The 25,728-nt window shown below is 38.8% G+C and overlaps 2 protein-coding genes and 1 long non-coding RNA gene across 12 annotated transcripts; 1 reads left to right on the top strand and 2 right to left on the bottom strand.

The window, feature by feature from the left end:
* Positions 1 to 42: 42 nt before the first annotated feature.
* dcun1d4 (DCN1, defective in cullin neddylation 1, domain containing 4 (S. cerevisiae)) lies at positions 43 to 5,953 on the bottom strand. 2 transcript variants are annotated; one of them, XM_005478854.4, is made up of 11 exons: positions 5,811 to 5,953; positions 4,447 to 4,517; positions 4,310 to 4,349; positions 4,006 to 4,093; positions 3,782 to 3,870; positions 3,602 to 3,672; positions 3,239 to 3,330; positions 2,956 to 3,064; positions 2,528 to 2,632; positions 2,240 to 2,342; positions 43 to 2,136 (listed from the first exon to the last, which is right to left on the bottom strand). In XM_005478854.4, the coding sequence occupies exons 1-11, from the start codon at positions 5,827 to 5,829 to the stop codon at positions 2,081 to 2,083; spliced, it is 843 nt and encodes a 280-aa protein (XP_005478911.1). In that variant the 5' UTR covers positions 5,830 to 5,953; the 3' UTR covers positions 43 to 2,080. The 2 variants fall into 2 exon arrangements, with proteins under 2 accessions (XP_005478911.1, XP_013122361.1); XM_013266907.2 differs by lacking the exon at positions 5,811 to 5,953 and adding an exon at positions 4,827 to 5,804.
* A 134-nt stretch (positions 5,954 to 6,087) lies between these two features.
* ociad2 (OCIA domain containing 2) lies at positions 6,088 to 10,498 on the top strand. 8 transcript variants are annotated; one of them, XM_013266910.3, is made up of 9 exons: positions 6,100 to 6,128; positions 6,666 to 6,735; positions 7,791 to 7,949; positions 8,044 to 8,128; positions 9,287 to 9,340; positions 9,440 to 9,487; positions 9,564 to 9,711; positions 10,155 to 10,238; positions 10,418 to 10,498. In XM_013266910.3, exons 1-8 carry the CDS (start codon positions 6,115 to 6,117, stop codon positions 10,219 to 10,221), a joined length of 645 nt encoding a protein of 214 aa, XP_013122364.1. In that variant the 5' UTR covers positions 6,100 to 6,114; the 3' UTR covers positions 10,222 to 10,238; positions 10,418 to 10,498. The 8 variants fall into 8 exon arrangements, with proteins under 8 accessions (XP_005478914.1, XP_013122364.1, XP_005478916.2 ...); XM_005478859.4 differs by having other exon boundaries at positions 10,155 to 10,243; XM_005478860.3 differs by lacking the exon at positions 6,100 to 6,128 and adding an exon at positions 6,170 to 6,204.
* LOC102078524 (uncharacterized) lies at positions 8,656 to 25,723 on the bottom strand. 2 transcript variants are annotated; one of them, XR_003216397.1, is made up of 3 exons: positions 25,550 to 25,723; positions 24,747 to 24,881; positions 8,804 to 9,047 (listed from the first exon to the last, which is right to left on the bottom strand). It is a non-coding gene; the product is annotated as an uncharacterized LOC102078524 (long non-coding RNA). The 2 variants fall into 2 exon arrangements; XR_270342.2 differs by lacking the exons at positions 24,747 to 24,881; positions 25,550 to 25,723 and adding an exon at positions 12,480 to 12,892 and having other exon boundaries at positions 8,656 to 9,047.
* Positions 25,724 to 25,728: the final 5 nt, after the last annotated feature.

Here is a 25,728-nt window from a genome sequence, read left to right as displayed (position 1 = left end):
CAAGTGCAAACTATCAACTAAAAAAAAACAGAACATAAGCCATTAAGTTAATAAACCATTTTATTTACTTGTATAGACATAGGTTATAGTGAAAACAGACATATAGACACATAGTTTACATACATATATACAGTTGAGACAAGGCTGTTCATCCTCCTGCATTATCAAGGGAGAAGACTAAACCACTGATCTCTACACAGTATTTGGTAAGCAATCCCACAACTACTTCAGTCTTAAAGTTTATGCTGATGGTTGATGCATTGTAGTGACGACACGGGTTTCTGTGTAGTTTTCAACTGAAATGGATTTATGGAAGCGTTTATGTATGTCATGACAATGTAGTGCATCAGTAGCACAACAGGCTACTGTCTGCATTGCCTGCAGTTTGCCAAAGTTTTGCAGCATGTGTAAGGATGTGTTACAAAGGGTAAATGCAGGAGGGAACTCCTGTTCCACCATGAGGTTACAGGTGTGTTCCAGGTCTTAATAGACACAATCATGTTTATCATCAGAATTCAAAGAACATGATTGTGTTTATGAAATTAAGCACAAAACACTTGCACAAAAACCTGTACAAAACAAAAACAAAAAGTTTGAAAAATGTTTTCAAAAAATCTCATCCATTCACAAAAGGCTCTGTCGGAGCATGCATGCAAATATTAAATCTTCTGACAAGTCAGCATCACATCACAGCCAAAGACAAAAATTTATACATGTGTTACAAGAACATTATACTAGGCGAAAAGAACAGCATAGCATCATCACAAAGTTCCAAACTGTCAGTGTCCACTGTTTTGAGTACATCCTATGGGTGGTACAAAGCAACACTTTCACCAAACGTACCTTACTACTCAAGCCTAAAGGACCTCATCCTGAGAGGGTCACCGGTCTTCCACTGCAGTTACATTAACACAGTCAGTGTTGGGAGAGATGCTACTGGTAAGAGGAGACCTGAAAATATTAGTGGACTAAGGAAGACAAACAGATGCCACATATCAAGACAAAATGGACACCAACTAGCTCTATGTCAACTTATAACACAGCCAAAACAGTCTGAGTTCATCCTGAAATAATCCCTGACCACTCAGTGTGTCTGTGTGCATGTGCTGTATGTACTCTTATCACACGTGTATGTACATTTGGGTTTATTGGTATGTGTGTGGGACACACAAAGTGACTTCCATGTTTTGAGGCACAGTAATACTCTTATCTACAGAACGTAGATACATAAATTGGTCACCAGACCAAAAAATGCTGATCAGAGCACTAGTGGCTCACCGCTGTACTGTAATAAGAGTTAGTAAGCAGCAATGCTAAATTGTTTGGTGTTATGAGGTCTGAAGCCTTTGCAGGGGGCTAGCAAATGAATAGCTAGAGGCAAAGAAAAAAAAAAAATAGATGAAGCGATCAAAACTGCAGGGGAAAGAAGAAAACAAACAAAAAAAACAACTACAAACTGGCACAAATCAATAGAATAGAAACTTGCAATCAACCATTTGACACAGTGTGCTTCTTGAAGTACTCCTATGAAACTCAAAATATGACAAAAAATATTAAGTGCTATCTGTCCAGAAAAGCTCAAGTTCAAGTTCATTGCACAGATGTATAATACTTTAATGTGCCCAGGTCAAAGTGACCCTATTTAAGACTCAGACACAATGCATGAATGGTCACTTCTGTCAGTTTCTCTGTGCTGAAGACAAGGGGTGAGGAGTGGTTCTCCCACACAATACCATTTTGCTTCCATCATCCATGTATGACACCACGTTATCCTAACACAGACAGCAATGTGACATGTCACAGTGAGAGAGCAATGCCACTGGGGATTGCTGCAAGCTTGCCCACTATGCAACTTCGGGAGGGAGCACAGCAGCCCTCCTGCCTCCACGCTCTGAGCAGCGTGCATGCAGGCTGCAAACCCAGCAACCCTACCCTAGCCCACCCACAGCCCGAACCCCTCCTTTCCCAGGAAGCACCCACTGTCACTGCTTTACTTTTTTTGTATTGTTTACTTATTGGTTATTGATTCTCAGAGTCGTTGTTGTCACAGTTGTATTACTTTCCCATTTTTGCACTCCAGTTATGACATCTGTCTTTCTTTGTACCATTCCACAAACTCGTCCAACAAAACAGGCCCTAATGAAAAAAACCAAAAACAAGGATGAGGCATAAATTTGAGTAAATTACAAAATTAGTATTTGTGTAACACTCAGCTATACGTAAATGTGTGCTCACTTACAGGCACCATCCTCATCATAGTTGCTGAGGTCCAGGTTGATTGTCCTGCTGAACTCTAAAACATTGCACCATTGGTCTTTGTTGATGACTTTGTACTTTGATTGCTGAGGAATAACAAGTGATAGTTTTAGCTACTACAGTTCTTTCCAAGGTTAAAATGGGCAACAAATGATGGTGTATACAACTACTCCGCAAGACTTCTGTGACTGATTTTCTTAAAAACAAAACAAAAAAAACAAACAAACAAAAAGAACCCCAACCAAACAAACAAAATGCTATAACTGCTTACCTCTAGAAACTGATTAAACACGGGAAACAAAGGCCACGTCTTTCCCAGAAGAAGCCCCAACATACATTTGGCTGTGTTCAAGTCCAAACTCCTCTGATCCTTTTCCTGTACAATCAGAACACCCAATACTTTCTCAAATCAATGCAACAAGTCCAAACAGACAGCCAGATTAAAATGTAAATGGTAAATGGTAAATGGCCTGTATTTGTATAGCGCTTTACTAGTCCCTAAGGACCCCAAAGCGCTTTACACATCCAGTCATCCACCCATTCACACACACATTCACACACTGGTGATGGCAAGCTACGTTGAAGAAAATGTTTACCGTTTCTTACTGAGATTTTTGTATTTGTTCAAATGAATTTAACCTGGTTGTTGAATGCTGTGCATCTTGCAGAAAAAAAAAAAAAAAAGACTGCTCCACTCACCCGAGCAAAATCAAAGGCATATCTATAAATGAGCTTAAAGCTGGTGCTGTCATTTAGGACAGATCTCAGGTAGTCGAGTGAGTTTCTCAGCCTCTCAGTCGAATCACACCTGAAGGCAGCAGAAAACTTGCTTAGGTATGTTACAGGATCCAGTTTAATGCATGTTACACTAAAAATACACATCAATCTAAATAAGCAATCTTGAAAACTGTATTATATTTTAAAAAAATTTTTATAACCCCCCCCCCCCCAAAAAAAACAACAAAGTAAGTAAATGACATACTGCAATGAGCCCATGCCTCTCAGCCACTCCTGAAGGGTGAAATATCCCATACTCTGGGCATCCAGCTTCCAAGCAAGAACCAGCATCACCACCTGAGCACAAGCAACGAATGACAGTTGCAGATATTCTTAAGTACAAGATACTCAATCCATTACATATCACATGACCTTGAAGGCCTAGGACTGCTGATTGAGAGTGCAGATTAAAAGATACACTTTTACAAAGTATCAGAAATGATCAGAAATGCAAATTGTCACCACTGCCAAAAGCATGTCATAAAAAACCAAAAATCACTAGTTTAACGTGTGGTCACAGAGAGATAAACAGATGTCGAAATATGAAAGATTTTAAATATGCGCTTACATTCTCCGGCTCCACTCCGATGTCCTCACAGAATTTTTCCATGCCCTCTGGACCCACCACATCATCACAGCCTGTTTATGATAAACAAATGTCAATCCACATATAGCAACAATTTCCCACGTATGCACTGAGAAGAGGTCAAATGCAATTAAACTAAGAATGTGTCCAGTAAGTGCTCACCTGCATATTCATAGAACCACTCCAAGCATCTTTTACTAGAAAACGTCTCCTCCTCTCGGATTTGGGATGTTTCATGTTTTCTGAAAACGCTGTAGACGAAAAACAAAATTTTAACCATACTACATGTGTAGTACACCATTTATTGTATGTTAACTAATGGCAAAATAAACATTGTACTGCACACATTCAAGTTCACTGAATGTTTAATTAAAGGGATCTCGCACCTGTCCTGGCGACTTTTCTTGGCTGACATGTCATCTCCAGCAGAGGGTCTCCTCTTTTTCCTAGGAGGCATGGCTTTAGAGCAACAAGCTAGGGAAGTAAACAGAAGAAAATGAAAGCATAAATCTTTAAGAACGACATGCATTACGCCAACTTTCTATAGCAAAACATTTGAGTACTAGCAAAGCACTGAGAGTCCACTTCAGAAAGTGATATGTTAATGTACATCTGGCCTGATAAAAACACTATTTCCCTATAAAAAAAACCAAAAAACAAAACATAAAAAAGGAGCAGCTGTATAGTTACCTGAGGGATGGCTGTCCTGTCCAACGTCTTCTGCCAAGTTCTATTCAAAACAAATGTGTGTGAGTAGGACACAGATGTACAGGGCACATGCATGCTAAAATAAAGCACACATAAACACATTGCTAATATGCATTTACCAGCCTGTGCAAGGTGTGGTGGATCTTATGGATGCTGGCCAGTGTAGTCAAGTGGGAATTCAGCTGAAAATCTATTTCCAAAAAATAAATATAACGTCACAAAAGAACTAAACTAAAGCATGACACTCAGCTTTATGCTCCTGATCATGCTTGGCATGAGCACAAGGGTACAAGAAGGTGACATCATCACAGCCCCAATGAGAACACTGGACTCAAATCTCAGGTGATCTGTGATCAGGAATCACACAACATTCACAGAGCATGCACTACTATCGTTTGATTTCCAGTTTTCAAAGATCTACGTTGGTGAAAATATTTCACACGAATGAGGGAGGGACTCTGCATTCCTCTAAAGACGTGAGAACGATCATGCATGCTACCTTCTCGCGTCAAGCCTTCTGTGCACTGTCGATTAAAAGCTGTCACCAAACACCGATGATTTTAACATTTTTTCAGAGGCCAAAACCACACACAAACCAGTACACTGCCGAGCAGATAGCACTAGCTGCATACCTAAAATAGCAGTGCAGACGCGCAACTTGCACAGAGTTTACAAAGTATCTGGAGAGTTTGGACGTATGGGCGTTGTAGTCCATTTCCTCTAAACAGGCCATTGGAAGCTAAGCTCTGTTTGGGATACTAAACTACAATTCCCATGCATTTGCAAAACAACTACTTCTCTCAGACCCTTCTACCCCCAACATTTACACCAACTGATTGAATGCATTTTACGTTGTTTGAAAAATATACAACATTATATGTGTTCTTGCACAAAAGCAACGCGCAGGCGTTTGCAGCAGCTGGTGTAGATGGCGCAAAACCCGGCGGCAGTGCTGCAGCAGGCAATGAAAGCTGTTTTACACAACTGCGTCACAATTTTCATTCCCTGTAAGAGTCCGCAGCTGACCAGAATATTGACCGATTTCCAATGGTCCTACGTGGATGCCAAATGTGAGCTGATACCTGCTGTACGTGACCCATAAAGATGAATATAAACAGCTCAACACGCCGTTTAACCATCGAAAACCTTCTGAATTTAACTAACGTCAGCCGCATTCAGCCGAGCACCGCTAACGCGACTCGAAAAATTAACTTCGCAAAACCTTCAGTGTCAAATATAACCTTCCGCATGTCCAAACAGCTAAAATTACACCAGCTATCCTCCCTTTGTTGTCGCACAAGACAGCACTAGCAAATACAAAGAGGGCTGCAAATAGCACAGAATTCACGCGTCCTCATCAAACGCCACACGACCATGAGACAAAACTGTTGTTCAAAACAGAGCAAGACTATTAACGTCTGTGCCACACGCGCTATGGGGTCCCAAATGGTCCCAGAAAAACCTCTCTAACGTTACTACTTACTTGCCGCATCAGAGTGCATTTTTATGAAACATACAACTGTCTGTGGGAAGTCCGCAGACCGGCCAATAGGCGGGCCTTGTCAACGTAAGCCACGCCCGCAGCTGTGGATTGAAGGTCAGCCTCATTCGCCTCCGCCTTTGTTCGCTGTCAATTGGCTAGTCGAGGTGTCATGTCATGACAGGGAGGGAAAAGACACAAGCTCCTTCCTCAACAAAATGTGATTGGTCATAGTTCTCAAAACAGGCCGCGCTATTCGCACGTCAATCACTAGAATTTCCTCGTGCAAACCTGAAACCAGCCCACGATGAAATCTGATTGGTAGATTTACTTCTAAATTGACTTCCCAGTGTAATCGCGGTTTGGGTTCGCTTAAAGTCAACGCCGTTTGTTGGAAGTAGGTAGCGGTGTATTTGGTAATGTGAGTTTTGACTTTACCAAGGTAAGGACGACAGCGCTTAAATTTCCGGAATGTTTGCAGTGATGCTGTCCTAAATAACACTTACCTTCATTTACCTTACCCTATCAAATTTAGTATTCCCTGTTTGTCATGTGACTCTAAATCTCAGTTTTTGTACAAGACGAACGAATGCAAACGTAGCAACACTGTTGGGCCCAAAGTTGTTTTTTATATATCAGTAACATTAAGGTGTTACTCATATGACTCTGTTTAAATGATTAGCGAAGCAACTATACCCCGTGTGAGTATAGAGAAGCTCGCCAGGTTATTTAAACCACAGCACCCTACTCAATTAAGCCATGATTACATTTATATTATTTTGTACTGGTGGAATTGGGTAAAATGGCCTACTGAGTTGTCCACTGCACAGTCGTGTATGCATTTCCTTTGCCTTCCAGTTACACTCTTTATGCATTGACAGTCCCAGCACCAGTTTACAGTATATGGGCATTTACTAGTGGATTCGAGGTAGGTTACTTTGAATTTGATGTGTGTTTTCATTTTTATACTATTAAACTACATTTTAGAGGAGAATGTAGGCTCCCTTTAAAAAAAAAACAACAACCTAATTAAATTTATTTGGCAAGTACATTTAGAAATTTGTAGGAAATGCATCACATATTAGATATGATGCCTTATGCATTGGCCTGGATCAGTTTTAAATGAATTATTTTTACTCATACGTTATTTTGAATAATTTTATGTATTAGTTCTGTACTAGTGGACAGCTACTATTTTTTTTTCTATAAGTCAGAGCATTTTTTGTAGAATTTGTGCAGTTGCAGTTGTTAGGATATAGAAAATTTAAGCTACTTAATTAATGCTCAGCAGTGACGTTAATAAATAAGTAGTAAAAGAAATGTTTTTGCTTCATGGATAAGTGAGCCTTTGCTCCTTAAGCTGTGACCTGTTGAAAGGTATTTAAGTACAGATGATATATACCATTATTAGAGAAACTGTATCACTGATATCTGCATTTTTATTAGTGGTAGTAAAGAAAACCTTGACCTTTGGCTTACAGGGGTGTGTGTCCAATGAAATAACCAAGAATAGGTGATCTTGTTATGAAGTTTTACTGCATATATTGAATCTTTAGCCTAAACACATGTAGATAATATGTTACCTTTACCCACACTTGTGGGTCTACTAAATAGTGATATGAAAGAGCAAACACGAGGCTGTAGGCAAAAAAGGTGTGTCAAACACTGAAGTGTAAACTGGTATACAGAGGTGAACCTGACCTGTTTTTAACACCTTAGGTGAGGACATATGTCTTTTTATTTCATGTGGCAAATGGGAACACATTTTTTTTTACACTGTTTTGGTGTTTTATGTTAAAGAAGTGAATTCTTTTTCTGCATAGTTTTATATGTTAAGAGTCGATGTTTTTTAGGGGTTTTCTTTGCCTCATGGCTTGTCATCCTCATGCTCAATCAAATCTGACTGGGCAGAGCTCTGTTAGGAAGGCGGAGTTAAAAGTCTAGTCCAGGAACTTCTATTACAGCTTGTTGCATTTGACACAGGCAAGAGGAAGTGTACGTAGCTTCAAAAGCAGCATAGTAGAGCTCCAAACTACTGAAGGATCTAAGATCATGAGTGCTGAAATAAGTGGACAAAAAGTGACGACCGAGGAAGCGGCAGCTGCTGGTTCAGGTTCAGCTCCCATTAAAGGAGGGTGGAAAGTGAGTGGCAAACAAATTTGTACTAGACATTTTGAGCCCAGATGCAATGCTATATGTCACATATGATAACTAACCTCTGTTCTGTGTCTTATAGTGCCCATTGAGTGATGCCCATGTTCACAGAGAAGATGTGAGAAAAGTTTGGAAAGAGTGCCAAGAGGAGAGCTTCTGGTACAGAGGTACTCTCTTTCAGACATTCAGTAAATGCTCTCAAGTGTGTCACAAATTTTCATTAACAAATTGTTGAAATGCCTCCCAGTGAGAGACAAAACTTGGAAATGTTCTTTGATGTGTAAGCAGGGTTTTTGTAGTAGAAGTAGGGGATAGGGGTCATCAATCAAGCTTACCGTTGAGCGTTTACATTCTTCACTGCGGAATTCAGTGTGTGGTCTTAAAAAAAGGGGGCAGATCAGTAAGATGGTAAGTGACTCATTAGTAAGATTTTATACTTTCATCATTCTCTCAGTCGTGATTACAATGTGTTTATTTGATCATGATTATTTATATCTCTACTCAATTTGTATTACTTTTAAAGAAATCATTTAAATACTATAACCACTCTGCCCTGCTTGATCAGAGCTTTTACTTAAGGTTAAGGTTGGGTGAAGCTTGGCTGGGAGTGTCCAGAGGTGAGCTTCTAGATAAAACTAAGGGGAAAAAACACCTGATCTGGAAAAACTAGTAGAAGAAAAAAAACCATAAGAGGTTTAAAGATATATCAGTCATTTATGCACACCCACACATCTTTTATGCGACTGTCAGAAAAGAATTATCACAGCAAAAGCTTAAGAGTTGTATAAGCTACTGTGAGCAGCATGCGCTAAAGAAAATATTGTGGTCAGGCTTTTTTAGACTAAGAATTCCCAAACTGAAGATTATTGGTGTTTCATGTGGCAACACATCGTTGTCTTTAGTCTCCATCTTGGCCCGTCTTCTCACCACTGACCACGCAGCTGCTGCTCATCTTCTCTCGTCAAGCAGTTATGTAAACATGAAAGCAATCACTTCTTCCTGTATCCGTCCTTTCCATCCCATTAGATGGACGTGAGGTTGAGTTCCGGTATATGTCTCATTACTCCAAAGTTGATTTAGGTTGAACTATAGGCAAAAACAGCAAAATGAATCCACTAGAATAAGTTAATTCATATGGGAAATATCGGCATTTAATCACAGACAGAAAAACTTATCTTTATGCATTATGTATTTGTTTTGAATGCTGGCCTTTTAAAATAACTTTACTCTGATTCTATTATAATATTTCCCCATACACTGTCCAGCAGTTTGTGACTTTGATCAGCTTCAGAGCAACTTCTGTTTGACTTGATTTCTGTTTTTAGCGCTTCCATTGTCTCTGGGCAGCATGGCTGTCACCGGTGGCCTCATCTACCAAGGTAAAGCATTAACATTCAAACCCCATACTTTAAATTGCATGATATAGATCAAAGTAAAGCAGATGTTTCTATAGTTATCACTTTTTTCCCTCCACATAGGTATTTGGAAATCATCAAAGCGATTTGGTCCCTTTCCAAAACTAGCAGGTTTGTGTCTTTCAGTATCTTGGATCTCAGTTTGTAAGTGGCAGCAGTGATTAATGAAATAATTTTTCTTCTTCAGTTGCAGGGATCCTTGGATTTGCAGTGGGGAAAGCATCCTATGTGGGCACTTGTCAGAGCAAATTCCAGGAGCTTGGCATTCAGGGTGGACCGGGGATTGGACCCTGGTCAAAGAGAGATCACCCTGGTCACAGACACAGGGAGGGCAGGTGCTGAATTTCTGTTTGTGTAATATTATAATGTTATGGTAATATTTACAGATTCTGGGAAGAGGAGGGTTGATAATCGGAAAAAGACTAACTTTGTGGTTTTTCGTTGTATATTTGATTGTCCATTATTTTTATTTCATTTTACTTTCATTTTATTTTTTTATATTCTCTCAGTAATTGCTCCTCTGTCTTGTTTATTGACCACCAGAGTTACACTGCAAGCATTCAAAAGTCATTCGGAATCAGATTACTTTATTAATTCCAGAGGAAATTGTGTCATTGTGCTGATCCTCCTTTAATAAATGACATAAAAATAATTATTTAAAAATGTTACAAATACTTATTTTTTTTATCAGCCATTGTTATTATTTTTTTCTCCTCTCTTTGGATGATCAATAACCTTACGCCTCAGCATGACACTTACCCAAATATTATCCTCACAGACCCTGCCACCATGTGTGTGAAGAATGTAAGAAAAATGCTCCAGCAGCACCAGCTGAACAGGCTTAATGACTGTGAGGACGGATGTACGGTAACATTCAGTGTGCATCACTGTAAAAATAATGTATTCAGATGAGTGCAAATATAAATTATCTGAAAATATCTAAAACAATATTTTTTAAAAAAGGACCTTTTGATATGTTACACAATTTGTTTCATTGTACATTGATGCACACCTATTTAAGTATTTCCTTTCCTTTTTCAGCCTCAGCACTGTTGGAGAAATTTTCTGCATGAATTCATCACCTTCTTATTAATGTCTTAAATAAAACTTGTAAACACTGCATCTGTCGCATTTTATCAAATAACCACTAGGGGGCGCTGCTATCCTTTCTATCAAAGAGCAAGAGCTGATATCGTTTCTAGTTTTTCGGGGAGGTGCATAAATGGGTAAAGCTGAGGTCTTTGGACATAATTATCAACAACTAAACAGTTATTGAATGTTGAGAATGAGAACTGAAAATGAATAAATAACAGCCTTATGACAATGGAGAAGAAAAATAGGTTTTGCCAAACTTCATGCATCAGGCATGAGTACAGTAACGACCACATCCATAACAGCAGCAGTGATGGTCCTACCTTAGGTTGCTCAGTGAATATGCAATGCTTGGCTACCTTCAAAAACAACTGTAGGGTGTAAGGGGTTAATCTGTACATGTCAAATTACAGAATTTAATGTAAGGTGGAACAGAGAACATATCTTTGAGTCTTCAATATTTGGTACTTACCAGAGAATAATAATGGCTTCACTTTGTTTTCTTTTCCACATTTTGAGCTTTAAGAAATCTGGTCTTAATTTGGACAGTTTATAGCACAGAAGGTGCACTTTGGAGCTGAACAGACAGCCATAATATTTTAAAACCTGTGCTTTCGTGTGTCTATAAGTGAAAGCACTAACAAAGTTGTATAATTGAAAAAACCATGATCTGGCTTTCTTACCCTATTGTGAATGAGAATTGGTCACTACTTGCAGTAATGTTAAGCTAAGTGTGATTTTACTTCAGATATGTGTAGAGCCATTTACAAATATAAAGTCTGATTTAAAAAGTTAGCCACACTGCTCAAATCAGTGCAGGCCTCCACTAATCAGGTCTTGATGGTAAAATGGCCAGATGGAAGACATTCCTCAGTAATGAGCATGTGACAGTGAGCTGGGAGTTTGCCAAAAGGTACCTTAAGGACTCTCAGACCTTAAGAAGCAATATCATGTGGTGTGCAGACAAACAAATGAAGAAATATGAGGCACTCAGCATCACCTCTTTACAGTCAGTACAGTCAAACATGTGATGGTAGCATCAGCAATGTTTTTCTGCAGTAGGAATGGGAGAAACTGGAGGAATGATGGAAGGAAAATTTAAGCATTCCTGAGTGAAAACACTTTTCAGAGGGCTTAAAAGCAGTGGTGAATGTTCATATTTCAACAAATCATACTGCCAAGACAACACCAGAGTGGATTTGAAAAAATTATATGAAAGTCTTGGAGGGTCCTAGCCAGAGTCTGAACCTGAATCTGTTTTGGAAAGTTCGCAGCACTGCTCAGCTCACCAACAATTAAGGCAATAAATCATCATATTTGGGATGAAATGACGAGAAAGACAATGTTTTTTAGGAAGTAAATACCCCTTTTATGACAAAACGTGTTTTAAATTTAATTTTGCCAATATTATATTTTTATAAGTGTCAAATAATACAAGGACTTCATGACTCTTGATGAAGACAGCTGGTCATTTTTGAAATATGAAGTTTAATCAGTTTTATGAGTTCAGTTAGTGTTTATGAAAGGAGCTCATAACTACTGGCCTTTGGGTTTTCGACTTTCTTCATATAGTGATGCAAACAAAATCATTCCCAATTTTTGCAGTACCACAGTTAGTCTTATATTAGGCACTTTATATTGGTTTAAAGTTCTGAATAGAACTATTTACAAAGATATTTACTTAATTGCACTGATAATATGTAGGAAGGTTAGAGTAGTCCCCTCCGCGTTATATTTATATATTTTATGAGTAATAAATGACACCAGAACACCTTTATAGGTAACTGATAATCCAGTCAAATCCAGTTTTGCCCACACACGTTGACAAATATATTCAAAGGATCATTAAAAAAAAGAGACAATACAGCTGATTCCACATTTTAACATAATAATAAATAATGTTTGTTAAGTCCGCAGAATGAAATAATGCTTAACCCCTGTATTTGTTTGGAAGCTTTCCAACTGATATTTTTGTGATTACTCGATACTGCCGTCAGCAATGCTCAAATACCTGACGTACTGCGTCTCCTCCGACTACCCGCCTATCTGCGCAAGGCCGGTGTACTCTCGTAAGGTTAAAAAAGAAAGGAAAAAAAAGGTAGATTCGCCTGAACCTCCCGCAGAAGACGTCATCCAATCAACAGGTCGTTCTATCAAGATTGGCACTTTCTTTGTCCGGTGGAGCGCAGAGTTCTGTGTAGGCGTACACCATCATAGCCAATCAGAACAAAGGAGGCGGGGCAAAAAGCTCCCGTCTGTTCTGACAGTGGGGCTCTTCCAACGCCGAAACCGACTGAGAAAAAAAATCACACCACTACGCAAATCCTTCCAATGGAGAAGGGCCAGGATGTTGAAGCTTGTTCGGCGAATGAAAAGATCGTCTGCAAGCTAGCCACCTAGCTCAACTAAGAGGAGAAGAAACAAAAGTTGTGAGTAACGTCAGCTTAACGTATAGTGAAGTGAATAAGGGCACGGGAGGTTGCTATCGAATGTAGTTAATGTTGGCTTATGCCAAGTTCCGCGATTAACTTTGCCGTTGAGGTTAGCTGTCCAACTGTGGTACCAAAATCGGCTGCCGTAGCATGCTAAAAGAAGGAGTTTGGCTGCTGTGCTGGGGCGAGTTAATCGCCTGTCTACCTTGCAAGTTTAGCATCGATCAGATTCCTGTTGTCATTGCTTTTATCGCTGCCAGCTCGTTAGCTTACATGTTGAACGTTAACTTGTAGTTGACAGCTGGCTGCTGGTGTTGCTAGCTAGCGTTTTGCTTAGCAGTTTCCTTGGTGGATTATTAACAGCAGGCTAGTTGCTAACTAAAGGCTACATTGAAGCTTATTCTCCTGTGTGTTAGCCACATCATGCTTTCTTTTTTATGCACATCTTTAGCATCATCTTTAGCATTGCTTTTCACATTCATGTCGTTGGAAATAAATTGCTGTGAAACTTGTTTGGTATACTTACCCGCTGTAATCAAAGTAAACGAGCACAGAGTTAACCTACAGTGTTTAATGCGCTATTTTCTTTTTAAATCTGGGACACTATTCAGAAAAATAAAGATGCATTATTTTATTACGTTATGACTATGGTTGGCTTAAAGGAAATAAACATATTCAAACATGGTGCTTCTTGTGCATGGGCATAACAATGAGAGAACTTTCAGATTTGCATCTATAATTCCTGCGAGGACTTCATTCCCCTGTTCAGAGTGCATCAAGACCCACAATGAAGCATTTGTTCGTTTTCTGTTGAGACCCAAGCAGTGACACTTGGATACAGGCAGAAAAGAATCTGGTCAGTCTGCTGTCTGGCTGGAGGTGGAGATAGCCAAACTATATAAGAAGAAGAAGAAAAGCCAGTTTGTGTTCGCTCCTTTGCTCAAATAAATGAGGACAGTGGTCTGAAGAACAGGGACATTGTTATGCATATTTGAACAGATTGCAAAACATGCATTGCAGCATACATAGAATGTATGCTAAAAATCCATGCCTGTTCAAGGTTTCCGCATTCTGTTATGTTTTACACATAGTCTGCACATATGTTGCACAAAACCAGAGCGAAAATGTAAACGACTGAAACGTCGAGTTGATGACACATTGTTTGTGGTGATAGTTGAACCCCGGTGCATCATACTTCTATCACTGATCCTTGATCTTCCTACAATAAGATTTGTTTTAATTTTTGGATACTAAGGTTTTTCTGCAGCATTAAAAGACTTGGTCGGATTTGGCAAAAGACACCTTAAGGTCTCTCAGATAGAAAAAAGCAAAACATAGATTGAACTATTTGGACACAATGGCCAAAGGCATGTATGGAGGGAATCACCACATTACTGTCTATACAGTTAAACACGGTGGTGGCCACATCATGTTGTGGTGAATTCTGTGACAGCAATGGAAGGAAAAGCAAATACAGAAAAAATAAAAGATCTTATTTTTCCAGAGTGCTGAAAGGCTGGACTAAAGGTTTATATACCAACAAAGTGTTTTACCAAGAAAGTACAGGTATAGCTTTGGGAAAAGTATATGAAAGTAGTGGAGTGGCAGTAGTAGTAGCAACTGGCCACTACTGGAAGGTCTTTTGTCTTGTTTACACTAAAAGCAGTTTGAAAAAGAGTGAATGATGTCTATTCGCTCTTATTTAAACTTTCAGTCGACTGTGAAACGTTAAACAAAAAAGATCAGATTTTGACTGCTCTAAAAACTTTCCAGATGCACTGCATTGTTGTTTTTACACATGCACTGCCAGCTAAGTAATCTTTTCTAGACATCACCTGATAAAAAAGAAATGTCCAGCCTAGCTAGAGTGAACTTTATCTTGGCTTTAAATTGCCATCTTCCTTTTGCAAAGTGTGTGTCAGGTTGTGCTAGTCTGCTTAAGTGATGTCATTTCAAGTTTCTCCTGCATTGGATGAGGCTTTCGTCTGTTTAAATTGCTGCAGTCATTGCTTGAGAAAAGCACCACCAAAACATTTCATTCTCTACTTATACAAGTTTTTCTAAGCACTAAATGACAATATGTTGGCTCCTTAGTGTAGTGGTTTAGACATTTGTCTCACAAGCGAATGATCCCTGATTCGCAGCTAGGGGGAAAGCATAAATCCCTTTGGGGGGTAGCATCAAGAAGAGCATCAGCTGTAAAAATCTGTCAAATCACATTTAGCAAACCTACCTCCTTTAATGACCCCTTGTGACTAAGATACCATCCAAAAGTTTCTTTACGTAAGTCAGATTATGATCTTTCAGCAATCGACGTCAACTACCTAGATAATTTGCTACTAACTTCTGATTCCACTACATTCCATTTTTCATAGATGCCATGACAGCTGCACTAGATTATTTTTAACTCTCAATGGGAACTCAAGGAGCATAAAGACATCACACTTAACAAGTGGATTGTCTGATGCATTTACCTCCAGTGAGTGGTCATCGTATTCACTCCTACGTACTCTGTTCAGGCACCTTCACCTAACCCACATACAGTATTTTCAGTGAACTCAACTAAAATAGACTACATTCTGCTGTGTGTCAGAAGAGGCAGAAAATACCCCTGTCTAAATTCTCCTGAATTTGTTTAATGTTTAATTAAGAGTTTTGTGAGTTCAAGTGAAATTATACCAAATATAGTGTCATCTAATGTCTTTGCTTCTACTGCAGTGTAATGGCTGTTAAGTACTGCACTGCAGTTAAGGTGAACTTGTTATAAAGTGACACATCACTTACTTTAAGTGTTGTAAACACAAGCCCTTGTAGTGATGTACTGACACTGGCCTGCTAGACTGTGGGTCTTTGCAGCTGACTTACAGCTCTTCTGCCCCTGCCTCAAAATCTACCAGGATAAGCCTCTGATGGCAGTACAGATGTGTACCAACTAGAGGGAATCCCCCTAGATTGCAGATCACCATCTCTCTGTGATTATCTGGGACATAATTCCAGTGAATTAGTGTGTTTGCTTTAATCTGGAAAGACATTAATGGCATTAAAGAGTATGTGGATGAAAAACCAAGCTCTGTGAAACGCCCCCACAGTGGCCTCTCAGTAAGCTGCCCCCTGCAAGGATTAACTGTTAAATAAACATTTTAGTGGAGTGTATAAAAATCTTATACAGGATAAAACTTTTGATGTGTCTTATTGACTGAAGTCATTCATAGTTTTTGGGTTCTTTGCTGTATATTTGCTGTGCAGTAGTGATCAGGTGCTACCATATTTGGGTGTTCTGTTTCAGCTTATTTTAATACTTGAAGCTTTTTTTTTTTTTTTTTCTTGGTTTATCATCTATACCCATCTCTCATTGCTATCATGTTGGCACCTGGATATGGGCTTTAAACTGCACAAACATCTTGCTTAGCTAGGTTATTTCCTTAAGCACAAGCTTTGATATCCTTTGACCTAGTAGTCAGTTGGTTTTATATTATCAAATTCTGACACGACTCCAAAGTTTATGTGATGTGTGCATAGCATATAATATACCACGTGTCATTTATTTGGTGCAGTAATGATGGGTAGACATCTTATCTAAACATAGGTTGGATCCAGGTGTCTCTGCATTTGTATTTGCACAAGGCTAAATCATTAACTGGACAAGTGAGGAAAGAAGATTCTAAGGAACAGACACAAATTTGGTTTAACTCCTTGCTGTTCAGTTAACCATTTCCCCTAGTGTGTCTGTGTGTGTGCTGGGATCTAGGCCTGTTCTGTTCTGGCAAAAACAAAAAATAATAGTTGTTCGGGTCACTCTTAAGAACATTGAAATTATTTACAGTTATTTAAAAATGGAGTTAAAAATTGATGTATTAAGCTGAAAAAAGGAAGAAAGTTCACTTTGTAATTAATTCTCCTTAAACTTTAATCGTAAATCAACTGAAAAACTAAAGAAAGCAGTGTGAACCTTATGGTAAAGGAAAGAGATGTGCTGAAAGGTACAATGACAATTGGAATTGCACAACCCTACTACTAGGGCCTGTCTTTGGTCACATTCTAATGCATTGAGCATTAACTCCAATGCAAATTAGATTTCCAGAGTGCTTAACATTGAACAGCACTGCTGTTTTCTTTCATTCTATTGGTGGGAAAGTCACACACCACAACGAAGGCTTCCTGTGAAACCGTGAAGATAAGAATATTCATGAGTCTGTAGCAAAAAAAAAAAAAGTTGACAGATAGGTAGTTTTAATGTTGGTGATAACTGGTAAGGAACATTAGAAGACACTTGGAGGATTTGGTATAGTAAGTTTTTTGTTTGTTTGTTTGTTTGTTTTTATTTATAACTACTAGTAGTTGTGTAGCTGTTTTGAAACTAGCAGTCTGTCACCATTTGTCACACTTTCATAAAGTTAACTTCCAAAAGCGTCTTCTTTTTCATTGTGCATTATGATAAATGCATAGTATTACATACTCTGAGTTAGGGATACATTTTATTGATTGTGTTGGAAGACTTGGCATAATGTAGTGCACATTGTGGACTGAGTCTAGCTAGAAATAACCTATAATTGAGCCCTGCTGAGCAAGATTATCCTTGGCTTTGGGAAAGAGGGTTTGGAGCATAATTGATGTTTGGGTCTGCCTTCGCCAAAGAAACCACCCTGTCTTTGCCCTCAAGTCGGCCTCAGCAAAGTTCTCAGCATTTCCTCTGTGTTTAGATCCGTTGACTCTACTTTAATGCCTCATATTTTCTGCCTATGAATGTAATCCAGAGCGAGATTAAGATAAGAGGAATATCTGCTGAATCTTTCAAAAAAGGTGTGTGTTTGCACACTTCTTTCCATTTGGAAGAAACCAGTAAATTTTTGTTTAAGAGGTAGTGATTACAACAGGCCGGGCCTGTCATTTGCTGTTGGACAGGGCTTGATATAGGCTTTCCTCTTTTGTCCATTTTACTGTAGCACACTGCCTCTTTCTGACTGTAAACAGTTTTAAACTTCAAACCTTTTTTAATACTTATCTTTTAAAAAAAAAAGCATCAATTAGACTTTCTTAGTTTGTTTTCTAAATTATAAATTATACACCATGTATATAGTTCCACTCACATATGTATATATATATATACACTGCTTTTTATTCTATTCTGTTTATTTATTTATTTATTTTTATTTTTTCAGCCTTATTGTATATTGGTTTCTGTTCTTCTTATTTTAGCACCTTTGTGGTCCAGCTACCCAATTTCGCTGTGCAAGAAACTGCACAATGACAATAAAAAGCTCTAAGTCTCTAAGTAAGAAAACTCTGCTTTAGTTTTGCAGGCTGTGGGTAGTGGACATGTGACAGGACAGTCTTGTCTTTGTCATGGTTATCTCCTATTTCCTGTATCAGCCTCCTATTTGCAGCATCCTTCCCATACCAGAAAGAGCAGGATGATTTTAATATATGAAGCCAGGTTAACCATTGATCAGATCAGTTGGCTACTGCTGACCTTTAGCTCTTTGCTCTTTGCACAAGTTGCAGCAACGTCAAAACGTGCAATGTTTAAACGCCTAAATATACGCAGACTTGGGAAAGCACCTGCTTGTTAGAAGAATTACTGAGATATGTTTAAGCACTGCCAGAGAAAATACTTTGATTCAAGTGCTTAAACACAAAGCAGGAGATTTCGTTACTTGGGTTGATTTTTGCTGCAGCGTTTTTGAGGTGCTCTGCGTTTGGCTTATTCTACTTCTGCGGTCACATGTTTTTTTGTGTGTGTTTTGGAGTCGCTGAGATGGAACAGGAAGTCAGATGATATTCACAGGTTTTTCAGTATGAGAAGTGAGTGATGTTGCCTGACATTTTTAAAAAAAAAAATTTTTTCAAGCTGTGTTTGTGGTGGGTGGGAAAAGGTCGGTAATGGTATGTCGCCATGACGTGACTTTATGGCTGTCATTGGTTTTTGTTTTGCTTTGACTTGCTATGTCCGCTGACTTGTTCTCACCATTCGTCCACAATGTTAAGAGTGGAAGTTCTCACAACTCGGCTTCTCTGTCTGGGTGCTGTGTGACTAAGTGGTTTGTTCTTCCTTCCTTTGTTGAACTACGGTTTGATAATAGTTTGAAGTTCCTAGTCTCAGTACTTTCAGTATTCATTTCTATTAGATTGGATTATATTTACCAAGCCTTCGTTTTATTTTTACTTTAAAATGACTGCTGCTGTCTCCTCTGAGCCAGACAGTAACAATGAATGTGTGACTGGATATGAGATTACTTGACTATAAAAGGAGCCCCTTTCAGCTGCTACAGTGATAGAAGGAAAGTACAGTTTTGGAGGCTTTGAATGCTTATGTAACTGCCTCTTGGATGTAGTGGGTAATCTTCAGATTATTTCTCTGCTCAGGAGGAGGTTTTAATCCTGTCCCAATACAGAGCAAATCAGGCTGAAGCCAACAGTAGGCTGACCCATCACTTTGAGACCATGACTGGACAGTTCAGCAGCACTCTGTCTTTAACACATTATGATTATACAGGATGTGTTGGAGAAAGTGATTAAAAAAATTGTATAATCGAATTTCAGACATGTAATTACTTCCGTGTGATTGATTTGGTTTGTCACTTGCACGAACATTTAGTGAGAAGCGAGGTCTGGCCAAGTTTGAAAGGGATTAACTGGGGCCGGGAATTTTTGGAAGGATTATTTACGTTTCAGAATTTGGCCAAACTGAATATTTCATGTCATCACTTCACAAATGCATATCAAATTGAAGTAAAAAGAATTTGGAGGCATAATCTTGATGTTCTCAAGAAAATAGCAAAACATATCATTATCCAAGTATCCAGGGACTCGCTTCATGTGGAGTGGAGAGAATTTTTTGAATTGATGGAGACGTGCAGTCAAAGTCCCGCTAGAAGTAAATCTCACGACTTGGTAGCTACCTTGAATGATCCTGGTGGATATTCTAAGGCTTTTCTTGTGAATGTGAAGAGATTCGTGACTTTAATTTCAGTGTATAGAGATGTACCATTTTAAAAAACAAAACAAAATGTACCTGGCAATTTTCATGGCCTAAAATGAGTAGATGTCTGTCAGCACATATCTGAAATGGTCATGAAGCTCTTCTGTGCATGTGCATCACCTCAACAGTATGATTATGGCTCAAATCCTTCCTGCTGATTGGCTCCTCAGAATTGGCGGTGGAGGGGTGGGAGAAAATGCCTGTTTTAGACATCTTTTAAAAATACTGACACTATTATTGAAAGATAAGGTGAATGTTTTTCCAACTCTCAGAAATTAAGTGCATCAACCCAATGTTAATGTAAACCCATAATGAATGTTCTTTCCTTAATATACTGTTGATAAGTTAGTGCTCATATTAAACATGGCTAGGGTTCTAAACAGGGAGGTCAGCATATGTACAAGGTTTTTCTGTGAGCTAGCAGCCAGGGTTTTTCCTGCATTGAGGAATCTTTGGAATCTGTCTGAAGAGGTTTTTAGCCGCAGCTAAAGAAAAATCAGCAGCACTGTAATAAATTAGACTTCATTTTTTTAAACAGTTTTGTTGACAAAGGTTTCACTTACTCAGATGTGATAGTCGTCTTTTCAGCAGATGCTCAGAAATGCCAAGAGATTACAATGATTTCTGTCAAGTGAGGTAACACAGACCTATTGCATTTTATGTATGGCATTCTAATACCCTTATGCGCTAACATGTCTAATACTGTCATCCCAGACACAGTAGCTCAATCATCTGTTGTTCAAACCTTTGGTTTGTGAGGGGTAGCCAACCAGAAGAAAGCTTACTTAAAGGAAGAGGGGCTTGAAGGGGGAGGAGCTGAAATGACTTATTTTTTTAAGATATGGGACCGTCCAAAGCCCCAGCTTGAGATATATAAGGACTATGTGTAACTGGGAATCATTCAAAGTGATTAGACCAGGAATTAAAATATGAAGCTTGAAATGAGCACAGTAGATTCACTTTAAGATTAAAGAGTGTATTTTCTCCATTCCTCTGGTTGTTTATGCTGTTTTCATATCAATTTTCTACTTTGTAGTTGTTAAAGGGATGATTTCTGTGCACTCCATTTCAGATTCCTGTGCAGCAAATTTGTGGGCCCTCCTGTCACTTTCCTGTGCCAGCCCCTGCTCTATGGCATTAAGGTACTATGCATGGGTTAAGGGGGTTGTGTTCCACTGTGTACTGTGGTTTAAGTTTTACAGCAAATGCACGCTAAATACTGTGGGAATGAGCAGGGTGTTGGATTAATTGCTGTGTTTGTTTTGCAAAGTTCTAAAAGTAGTACAATAGAGTATTTTGTGTTTTCTGGCTGGCATTTTCTTTTCTTGTTTGACTTGGTTAACTTCATCTGTATTTGTCTGTACTGTAGTCCTAAGGTGAAACTTCATTTTTATCTGCTCTCACACAGGCTTTACAGTTAGACTCACAGTTTCAAGTAATTGTGTCATATAGATGTCTCATTTTACAATTGCAAAGGTGTAAGACTGCTTTGACTCATATTACCGTCACAGCGAGTTTCCTCTTTTAAGCTTTAAAGAAAAATGAAGAAATAAATGACCAAACTAGAAACATTTCTGTGAAAATCAAAAATGAGCTGACCCAAGAATATAACTTTGAGTTCACACGCTTGCATATCACAACTGAGTACTAACATCAAATCAATGACCCAAACAGCTGTCTAAAGTAGATTTTATTCTAGTGGAAGCTGTAACAGAGGTATTTTTCTGGCAAATCTTCTAAATGTATTGATCTAAAGGGCATTTTTAAATCAGACATAGCTGTTGTGTTTCAAGCCTAAATGTAAAGTGCATGTTTAGAAGGCAAACATCATAAGACAGTAATTGATAAAGTATTTGATAAAGTAATTGTTATGTTTGACAGTGCCAAACATAACAATAAAAAATGGATTCAACTGAAAAAAGGTTTAAAAAAAATCTCCAGTTACACCAAAGCCCACCTACTGTTCTGTTTTTTGTTTGAATGGTTCAAAATATGTTGAATGTCAGTGTTATGGCTGATTCCATAACACTGTTCCACAGTTTGTGTGAGGCAGTGTTGGCAAATTCTGCCACTTAGGTCTCAAAATGACTCTCAGTAGCAGCTATGGTGTTAATATTTAAGGGGCGAAAAAAGTTTTAATCAAGTGTTGAAATTATTCCTTCAGCAATGAGCTGTAAATGCCGTGAAGTTGAGTTATGTCGGCATGTTTCACATGACTGCTTAAATATGTGGTTGTGCATATTGTTTTGGTCTCCGGGAAATATGTGTCATCTCACACTTGGTCTGGACACAAAAAAAGAAAGAAACGAGGTTAATTTTGACACTGGGTCTGGTTAGGTCACATTCTCACATTCTTCAGCAGTGACAACCAGGCTCTCTGTGGGTTGCCTTACAACAGCCATTCAGCACTAGGCTGAACCAGCTTGATCTGTCTCTGTACGAATGTCCGAATGTTCAACACTTCGTTTGTATCTACCAATGAAAAACACAGCCTTAAAATTTAACTTGTTTACACCCATAACAGGAAATTAAAAATAGATCCATGGCATAGATTCAATTTGATTCAGTTATGTAAATGTAAAAACAAATAGGGCCATAAGAAATTGCATACAAAAAGAAATACTGATATTTATTTTCAAATGTATTAACTATATTGGTTTCCTAATTGAGAGAATCAGTTATCATCTGAATAGCCAGAGTTTAGGACTAATTTAGGAGAGCAAGCTGTTAGTAAGCAAAATTAAGATGAAGTTGCACCCAAGCAATATTGTAGACACTTTTCCAAAAACACTATTTTATGGCTGAATCATTTCAGGTTACACTTGAGAGCCTTGCATAAGAAGGCAGAATTATAGCTTGATGATGTGGTGGCTGTTTGCACCATTAGGGGGCAGTGTAACATTGTTTTCATGTTCACCTTATTTGACATGGAATGCGAGCTGTTTACTCACATCCAGAGGTGGAGCAGTAGTCTCATGCATGCACAAACAATCACAGTGACTCTAGTAGGTTTAATGCTGACAGCCCCCTCAGCTGACTGCAGAACAGACCCTGGCTTCTGGTCCCTGGCCCAGTAGTTTTCCTGTTTTCTTCTGCTTGAAAGCAGAACAAGGCAGAAATGGGTGGGACCCAGAGTGGCCTAGGAACGCTGTACATTGTTCTCGGAGTTTCCTCTTCCACATTCCTGGGCTGATTGGGATCTGGGCCTCCTGTGCAGGGGTATTGTTCTAACTCACCAGCACCACAGACCTGGCCCCAGCTAACCACAGCTGCCTCCACTGACCATTGTGGTGCCCAGGCCTAATGATGGCTATCTTTGCCTTATTCATTTCTCCCTTTCTCTAACGAACTCCTCTCTGCATCTTTGCCTGGCAATAGTCCTGAAACAACATCCATCTTTGCAACTTAAAACAGTCTTTTTCTCTTGTGCTTACATTTGGATTATATTTTTTTAATAATTTGTGAAGTTTTGTATCTAGATTTCAAATTATTCCTTTGGGAAATTTTTTACCAGCCTAATGAATTACAGCATGCCATAACTAAGGCAACCAGTTTGGCAAGTAAGATGAGAGGTCAGATGGGCACACTTTGACATATTTAGCTACCTCACTCTTATATAATTTCTTAAATACTCAAAGGACTATGTACACTAGAACTACAAATTAGTTCCTGTGCCTTAGCAGACATCTGTGGTCTCTAGTGGAAATGGCAACTTAAAAGGCCTGCTGCACTTTATATGCAATGGAAGCAAAATGGTTTGGACGTTTCTGAACTAATATTTAAATTCCTGGTGTTCTTTTAATTGAGGACAAAACATTTTTGTGTCAATTGCTTTTTCTGGATTGTGAAGGTTTACACTTGGATAGATTTAACAGTAAATGAATTCAATTTTATGACTTTTTATATATGAAAATGTTGATGCCAGTGGAGAAATTGAGTGATTAAAAAAAATTAATTAATTGATGTTTTGGTAGTGTAGTTTTGGGCATAAGTGTTAATTAGCTACAGTCCCACTTTAACAAGTGTTCTGCTTGCTTGTCAAGTAGTCATATTGTAAACCTCTAAAGCTTGGGGTATCTACTAATTATAGATCAAGTGCTAAATACAGCAGTGTGTGATCACAAGTGGGCCAAACCAGAGAAACTATTGCATAATAAGATGTTAAAATGCCCGTAAATGTTTCCCTTTTATTTAATGTAAATGCATAGGGCCATATTGATGGGCCGTCTTAGACCCTTTAGTGTGTCTGGTGTTTCCTACCACTACTATTTTTATATTCCTACTATATAGAGTCAGCTACCTTATTTATATATCAGTTGTTTTTTATACTATATGCAGCCAATGAACACATTCAAGCATATTTACGTACATGCAAACCTACATGCATTGCTTTTTCAGTTATATTTACAGAAAGCACAGAGGAGAGAAACAGGAAGAGGATGATGTCTTTTACTTCCTATCTCTGCCTTTTGACATAGTTTAAACACTAAAACAATTACATCATCTTGCTGTTGACATTTTCACACACTGCAGTAGAGGGTGTAAACACTCCCTAACCACACTTACTGGTCTTGCAGAGTGCATGTTTCCTTATAATCATTAGCCTAACAAAAAAAAAAAATCTTTAAAGGACACGGTTAATTTTTGAATAGGTTTGCCATTTGTGTTTCATAACAGCATAATGCTATCAATGTGGGCTAATATAGCAAAAACATGTTTTTGGTGTTAGATTGGAGTAGCTCCCTCTTCTGTATTGTACATGGTTCTAGCAAACCTCAAGTTTTACGTGAGGAGGAAGATGAGAACCCAAAGTGTGAGTGTCAGGCCCAGAAAACGGGAAGACTTTGCATGTTCTCCCTGTGCCTACCTGTATGTTAGGTGTGAAAGTGAGCGTGGATGGTTGTCTGTCTCTCTGTGTTAACCCTGTGATGCACCAGCAATGCTGCAGGTGTACCCTGCGTCTCGTCCTGACAGCAGTGATAGGCTCCAGCCCCCAACGACCCTGAATTGGATAAGTTGTTAGGAAGATGGATGAATGAGCTTTTAAAGATGTAAAGCAAGGTTTTAAATCCTGTTGAGTACTTTAGTGCCATAAACCTCTTTTATATTAGAGTTGCTTAATTCATTATTAATATTAAAGTGCTTATTGGAGTCTTCATTAGAACAGCCCCTTTATAATGCTGCTTACTGATTGATGAAACAGCATATAATGTTCATTTTAAGTGTTTAAATTTTTTTTGCACATTAGTGCTGTGGTCATCACTGAAATTTGTGAATGCTTCCAGCTCTCTGTTGCTGTAGAGCACTCACTGCATTTGTAAATTGATGATTTCTTTAGGCAGTGAGCTTTTGAGAGTCAGCACAGCATAAGACAGCCTTACTCTGCAGCAAGGGATATTTGGAAGGGTTTGAGTTCACTGCAGGTACAAACTGTGCAGCCAAGCAGAGCACAGCAGTCTGTCATCACCCTGTTTCACAGACACCAGCACAGTTGAACAGAAGTGAAAGCAAGGGGAGGGGTGCTCTTGTTGTTTAAGCAAGTTAGCAAGAAAGCAAATGAGCATTTATGCTTGTGCATGAATACTAACAAGTGACACTATTTCGACTTCGATAAGCGCTATCAGTAAATGCAGGCGGGCGAGTGAAGCCCGCTCTATGGCCTTTCCTTACTTGTTTTAGTCCCTGTCAATCTTCTCCCTTCTCTCGTGGTGTTTCTCCTGTGAGTAACACAGGCCAGCAGGGTGTGGCTGGTGTCGTCGCTGTTGTGATTGGCTAGAGGCCCAAGCTTGTGTTATCTCCTGTGGAACATGTTCTAGTCCCACCCCAGATAGTGCCTGGCACTCAAATAT

Source organism: Oreochromis niloticus, linkage group LG23, assembly GCF_001858045.2.
Source record: "Oreochromis niloticus isolate F11D_XX linkage group LG23, O_niloticus_UMD_NMBU, whole genome shotgun sequence".
Lineage (NCBI taxonomy): Eukaryota > Metazoa > Chordata > Actinopteri > Cichliformes > Cichlidae > Oreochromis > Oreochromis niloticus.
This window is presented reverse-complemented; position numbering and strand designations above follow the sequence as displayed.

Bases quoted from the DNA above. Each gene is read 5' to 3' on its own strand.
- dcun1d4 (XM_005478854.4), bottom strand. The intron at 4,094-4,309 runs GTAACTATACAG...TTACTTCCCTAG, and splicing joins ACAGGACAGCCATCCCTCAG to CTTGTTGCTCTAAAGCCATG. The intron at 2,343-2,527 runs GTAAGCAGTTAT...GTTATTCCTCAG, and splicing joins TGTTTAATCAGTTTCTAGAG to CAATCAAAGTACAAAGTCAT.
- ociad2 (XM_013266910.3), top strand. The intron at 7,950-8,043 runs GTGAGTGGCAAA...TGTGTCTTATAG, and splicing joins CCATTAAAGGAGGGTGGAAA to TGCCCATTGAGTGATGCCCA. The intron at 8,129-9,286 runs GTACTCTCTTTC...TTCTGTTTTTAG, and splicing joins GGAGAGCTTCTGGTACAGAG to CGCTTCCATTGTCTCTGGGC.